Source organism: Medicago truncatula, chromosome 8, assembly GCF_003473485.1.
Source record: "Medicago truncatula cultivar Jemalong A17 chromosome 8, MtrunA17r5.0-ANR, whole genome shotgun sequence".
Taxonomy (NCBI): domain Eukaryota; kingdom Viridiplantae; phylum Streptophyta; class Magnoliopsida; order Fabales; family Fabaceae; genus Medicago; species Medicago truncatula.
This window is the reverse complement of record NC_053049.1, coordinates 4,484,324-4,490,649: the sequence shown is the minus strand read 5'-3', so window position 1 is coordinate 4,490,649 and position 6,326 is coordinate 4,484,324. Positions and strand designations below refer to the sequence as shown.

Sequence of the window (6,326 nt, the reverse complement as noted above, 5' to 3'; positions counted from 1 at the left end):
ATAAATAATTTTTTGAAAGAAGATCATTATAAATACTTTAAATTTCATTCACCGTAACCAAAAAAAAAATTTCATTCATAATCTCTCTATAATACGTTTTTTTGTTTTAAAAACTTTTTATAGTCCCACTATGATATGATAAGTTATTAACCCCGTAAATATATATCTTAACAAACAACTTTATTTTTCGAAAGGATCTTTCCCAAAAAGAAACTATATTTTTTGAAAGGATCTTAACCAACCAAGTAACAAACTATGATTTCTTAAAAAAAAAAAAAAAAGTTGACAAACTATGATATTTTTTTATAAATTATTTTGAGAGATATCTTAACCAACAAACCATGATATGATTAAAGTGTAACAATAAATCCATATTTCTCTCCTTAAACTATATAAATATAAATAAATATCTAGAAGAAAAAAAAATCAAAGGGTTCTAGTCTAGGGCTGTGTCTTTCTCTCTCCTCTTTTTGTTTTCATCTTTGTTACCGCGATCGCGCTTTTGTTCCCTCTTTCCCTTTCCCTCTTCAGATCCCTTTTCATCCCTAATTTTAGGGATCTAGGGTTTCCGATTTCAATTTCAATTTCAATTTTCTTCATTAAATACCAATCTTTTCCCTTTAGTTTCATCAATTCCAGGGTTTTGTTTTTCTCGTTAATGCGATTTCTTTTCGCACCCAAATTTCATTCAATTTTCGATCGATCACTTGCTTTTTTCCTCTTCGTTGGTTTTTGATTTCTGGGGTTTCGTTAATTAGCAAAAAATATTGAAAAGATTCGATTTTTATCGATTTGGTTGTGTTTGAGATCATGGGTAGTTCTGAAGGGTTAGGAGCATCATCAAAGCCTGCGAATTCTTCTTCGCCGGCGGTGCCGGAGAAACAATACGGTGTCACAAAGGCTATTTCAATGGCTGGGCCAACAAGTGCTGATAGGAAAAGGACTCAACAATTGGAGAAGGTTTGATTGATAGGTTCATTGATTTGTCTATGATGGTGCACTTTATATTTGTTAATTAATTTGACTAATTATTTGTTTTTTGTTGCAGTTTCTGGTTGAATCGGGGTTGTATGAGAGCAAGGAGGAGGCTGACAAGAGGGAAGAGGTTCTTCATAGACTTGGACAGGTTCTATTATAGAGAGAATTAGTTTTCTATTGAAAATTGTATGATATATGTGATGATTATGATTTTTGTAGTGTTGGACCAATGTTATTATTTGACTATAGCAATTTTGTTAAGATTTTGTAATTGATGATCATGGCAACTTAGGGATCTAGGGGGTAATTATGGAACTGTATGGTTTAATTGATCAACATGAATGTTTATTTTTGACAGATGGGAGCTTGATTTAATTGTTGATGCATGTTGGTGATGATTTTATTGGAGTGATTAGTCACTTAGATACTTGCTTATAATCACATTATTTATTGATAATTTCTCTTGGTGTAATACTGCAATCTATCATTGTAATGATTATAAACTAGTCCATTATCATTTTCATGGTAAATTCCCTTGCTTATTTTAATTTGTTTTTTTGTGTTTCAGATAGTAAAAAGTTGGGTAAAGCACCTTACTCGCCTGAAAGGGTACACTGATCAAATGGTGGAAGATGCAAATGCTGTCATTCTCACATTTGGTTCTTATCGTCTTGGCGTGAGTATTGCTTGCCCCATGCTTGACCTGCACATCTTCATGCTTTGATTTATTTTTGGTGAATTAAAACCTAACGGGCCTTTTAACTTTTTGTTTCAATTATGATAATCTTACTTGTTTGCAAAGTATTGTACGATATGGGAATATTGATACAAACGAATAAATGTTTATTCTTCAGTTGAGCTTCAAATATATCTGTTGTTTATGGATCACTTATGCTCTTTTTCTTTATTTTTATTTTTTATTTTTTATGATGCAGGTTCATGGACCTGGAGCCGACTTGGATACACTGTGTATTGGGCCATCCTATGTGAACCGCGAGGTAGATATGCTGCTACATAAATTTTGGTTGTGTGCTTCATTAAAATTATTCTCAATTTTCACATCTGACCTTTCATATTTTTATCAGGAGGATTTTTTCTACACGTTCCATGATATCCTGGCTAGCATGGATGAAGTTACTGAACTGCAACCAGTTCCAGACGCTCATGTCCCAGTTATGAAGTTCAAGTTTGATGGAATTTCGATTGACCTTCTTTATGCAAGTATTTCTTGCTTGATTGTACCTGAAGTAAGTGATATATTTCTCTTTTTCTATCTATACCTTTATCAAAACAACCACCTGGATGAAAAGGGGCAACCATACTTTGCCCTAGTCACATCAGTAACTTCAAATCTTAGATTTGGAATATGGGTTGTGTTATAATAGGATTTCTATGTTAAATTGTTTTTAAATGAAATTTTATGGCTTAAATGTGAATGTAGATTTTCTGAACCATCTTAATGCACATTTTTACGGCATATGAAAACTGACTATGTTTCCTATTGATTCAAATGTTAATTTTATGGAGTTGGTCTTGGTGTTATTAAGAGGTCAAATAAGTTAGAAATTTAAATATTTTATTTGTGCTGGTTACATGTTTTATTTTGTTCTTGTATTATATTTTGGAACTTTGTTTTGTTTCTGTCTTGTGAGCAGGAATTGGATATATCTGATGTCTCTGTTCTACATAATATTGATGAGCCTACTGTTCGAAGTTTGAATGGTTGTAGAGTTGCAGATCAAATTCTAAAGCTTGTTCCAAATATTGAGGTGACATTTTCCTTTTATGCATTTCTTATCATGTTAAGTCATCCATTTCTAATTGTTGCACACTGTACATTTTCTTTCTTATTTAACATTTTCTTTTTTGGATTATAGTACTTTCGAACAACACTCCGGTGCTTGAAGTTTTGGGCCAAAAGACGAGGTGTTTATTCCAATGTGAGTATTATTTTTTCCTTCTCTTACAAACCATTTCAACTCATTTGTTTATTTTGAATAACCGATGGCTAGTTCAAAATATTCTTGTCTTCACATTTTCAGGTGACAGGTTTCCTCGGTGGTGTTAACTGGGCACTTCTTGTAGCTCGAGTATGCCAGTTGTATCCAAATGCAGTTCCAAGCATGCTTGTCTCTCGATTCTTTAGGGTGTATACACAGTGGCGGTGGCCAAATCCTGTCATGTTATGTTCGATAGAGGAGAACGAGCTTGGGTTTTCTGTGTGGCATCCTCTTAGAAATCCCCGTGATCGATCTCATCTTATGCCAATCATAACTCCCGCATATCCGTGCATGAATTCAAGTTATAATGTTTCTGCAAGCACACTTCGAGTTATGATGGAGCAGTTCCAATATGGCAACAAAATCTGTGAGGACATTGAACTGAATAAAGTCGGCTGGAGTGCTCTGTTTGTACCATATGTTTTCTTTGAAGGCTACAAAAACTTTCTGCAAATTGACGTAGTTGCTGCTGATGTTGATGACTTGCGTGCTTGGAAAGGTTGGGTGGAATCACGCCTTCGGCAGCTGACTTTGATGATTGAGCGTGATACTATTGGGAAGTTGCAGTGCCATCCTTATCCTCGGGAGTATATTGATGATACAAGGAAATGTTCACATAGTGCTTTCTTCATGGGCTTGCAGAGGAAACAGGGGGAGGTTGTTCAAGAAGGCCAGCAGTTTGATATACGTGGAACTGTTGAAGCATTTCGGCATTCTATTAATATGTACATGTTCTGGAAACCTGGGATGGACATTCATGTTTCACACATCCGTAGAAGGCAAATCCCTTGCTATGTGTTTCCTGATGGTTTTAAACGATCTCGACCATCAAGGTCAACAGTACCAGTGGAGAATCGTCCAAAATCACTTCAAGAAAATGAGGTTTCTGGGACTGAACTTCGTGGGAGGAACATTAAGAGGAAGTATGATGACAAGGGGGTGAAGCAGGATGTTGTGCTGAAAAAACATTGCGCCAATCCTTTTGTGGAGAGCTTGACACCTGGCAACTACGCTGTATCTGATTGTCAAGAGTTGAAGAGTGGTGAGAGTACGAGTTTGACCAATAGTGAGCAAGATGAGTTGGATAGAAGAATGTCTCCAGAAGCTGGGACTGAATGTGGATCGAATTCTAGCGGGGTTACATCTGTTTCGAGCGAAGATGGCTCTCCCGAATATGTTGCGTCTGTATCAGTGGCAGGGTATGTTGATGATAGCGCCAGGGCTGTTGAGGCAATGAACAACAGTAGATTCGATACCACCTACATGGCAGATTCTGTAAAACTTGGAATTGGTACACTGGCCAGTGCAAACAATGAAGTATTACAAGACACACTACAGACACATTTGGAGGTTTTGGCTTTCAATTCCTTTCTCAATTTTTATTTTTTCCTCTTTTTTTTTATCGACTTTGATGTATCTCTTCTGTCAACATAAAGGGACACTAGTGCATGTGGCAAAAGCTTTGCTCTTTTCTTTAGTTTTAACTGTCTACTTTTATTGTTAGATTTTATTAGGGGCAATGTTGTTTACTTACCAATTTACCTGTTTCTTTTCTCCTTTTTTGCCGGTGCTGTGAAGCCAATTGCAATGGCAGGGATGTTTCTTGATTCTACGAAGGAAAGCTTTGACTCAGAAGCTGTTCCAAAGACAGTAATAAGGCAAGTTCTAGTTCATTAACTACTGTTATGTAGAGCTTATTTGTCTTCATTTTGTTTTTATGCTGTCTTTTTTGCTTTGTATATGTAACAGGAGACTGAGTCTAACATCGACAGCGTGAGAAATTCAACAGTTGAATTTGGTAATTGAAGAAAGCCAGCCATTTGGTAAGTTCTAATTTAACTGCTGGCTTCCATTTTGCTAATATTTTCAGGCTTGCTTGGTCACCAAACCAAGCTTGCATCACCTATGGGGAGTGATTGGCATTAATCTGAAGAGCCGGGGCATGACTTTCTTTGGTCTTCTGTACAGTTGGCGATTTTTGTTTGTGTGGTGTTAATTCTAAACTGACTTCATTAGTATTTGTTAGGATTCTTGCTGAAATTAGTGGGCGTACATTAAAAGGCTATTGATGTACTTTGCTATTTTTCTTTTCTTTTCTTTTTTTGCATTTTAGAGATTGAGATAGGGAAAGGAGGGTAGGGGGATATGACGTGTTGTTTTCTTTTTCTAGCAAAGATCTATACTGATTGTTGTACTTTCCGAGGTTATATATGAACTCAATCTATGATGATCTCAACCTAGTCTTTGTACATTTCTTCTCTTGCGTTGCATCATCTTATATTGATATTGGTCTCTAACTTAACCATTATCTCTTCAAAAAGAAAAGTAAAACTCAACAATTATCTCTACTAAATCGTCAATTGTTTTTTACGTGGATCCAAAACAAATATACTGGATCATTGAAGTAACTTATAGCCTTGATTCTTTTGATTATTTGCTAAGTAAGAATCATTGAAGTTACTCCTAAACCTTGGTTATTCATGTGTTTTGTTCTCTTTCATCTCACTTTACGTGTCTCACTCTTCTATTCCCTTTCACTAAACAGTAACTAAATGAGACAAAGTAAATATAATTTCTTGATTTGTGCATTTTCTGATAGAAAAAAATATATCTATTTTTCTAAAAAATAATTAATTATACTATATTTAGTCGTCCCTAAAAATGAAACCAATAACTAAAATGTAAAATTTGTAGCAAATGTATTGAGTAGTAGTTTTGACCAATTGTTTATTGTTACAGATTGCCCAAACGTGAGACTATACACAAGAACAGCGGGCGGAGGGGTCCTAAACAATTTATGTCATCTTGTATTAGAGATATAGAGCTGTTAGCTTAGCATTACTTAAACTGTATTAACAAGCTTTACTTAAATGTGTATTGCTGGCATAACAGTGTAAGCCACTTACACTATATGCTAAACTCTACTGTAATCATATACAATTCACATAATACAAAATTCAGTTAGATTCAGTTAGAATTTATCTTCTCTCTCCTCTAACAAACTCAAGCTTCTTCGATTCATCAATGGAGTTTCTCCATTTCTAACATCTTGAAATACACTTTTAAAACATGTGCAATGTTTCATCTTATCAAATGCATTATCAGTATTCAAGAACACCAAGACGAGAGTAATGAATATCTTACTGTTTAATCAGGGTTTTTGGTTCGAATCCAACTCTAAGAATGTAGCACTGCTCAATTTTTTGAGAGAGAACTTTACCACTAATCGTCTATAAAACTGTGCCACCCATAACGGTTCGAGGATGCATGCTTTGTGCCAAAAAAATGCACCGTAGAATTTTAATTTGTTTCCATCTTAACTTTTTTGTTTTCATTTATAAAATTTAT

At 35.0% G+C, this 6,326-nt stretch overlaps 1 protein-coding gene across 2 annotated transcripts; it reads left to right on the top strand.

Annotated features, from left to right (window-relative positions):
- Nucleotides 1–418: 418 nt before the first annotated feature.
- Nucleotides 419–5,959, top strand: LOC11434036 (nuclear poly(A) polymerase 4). Of its 2 annotated transcripts, XM_039829499.1 has the most exons (11): nt 419–960; nt 1,049–1,126; nt 1,547–1,654; nt 1,914–1,976; nt 2,064–2,225; nt 2,634–2,747; nt 2,856–2,918; nt 3,021–4,328; nt 4,557–4,636; nt 4,728–4,801; nt 5,718–5,959. In XM_039829499.1, the coding sequence occupies exons 1-10, from the start codon at nt 811–813 to the stop codon at nt 4,753–4,755; spliced, it is 2,154 nt and encodes a 717-aa protein (XP_039685433.1). In that variant the 5' UTR covers nt 419–810; the 3' UTR covers nt 4,756–4,801; nt 5,718–5,959. The 2 variants fall into 2 exon arrangements, with proteins under 2 accessions (XP_039685433.1, XP_039685432.1); XM_039829498.1 differs by lacking the exon at nt 5,718–5,959 and having other exon boundaries at nt 4,728–5,229.
- The last annotated feature ends 367 nt before the right edge of the window (nt 5,960–6,326 follow it).

Coding starts and splice junctions, on each gene's coding strand:
- LOC11434036 (XM_039829499.1), top strand. CDS start 811: ATGGGTAGTTCTGAAGGGTTAGGAGCATCATCAAAGCCTGCGAATTCT. Junction 961..1,048: donor GGACTCAACAATTGGAGAAG/GTTTGATTGATA, acceptor TTTTTGTTGCAG/TTTCTGGTTGAATCGGGGTT. Junction 1,977..2,063: donor CATCCTATGTGAACCGCGAG/GTAGATATGCTG, acceptor TATTTTTATCAG/GAGGATTTTTTCTACACGTT.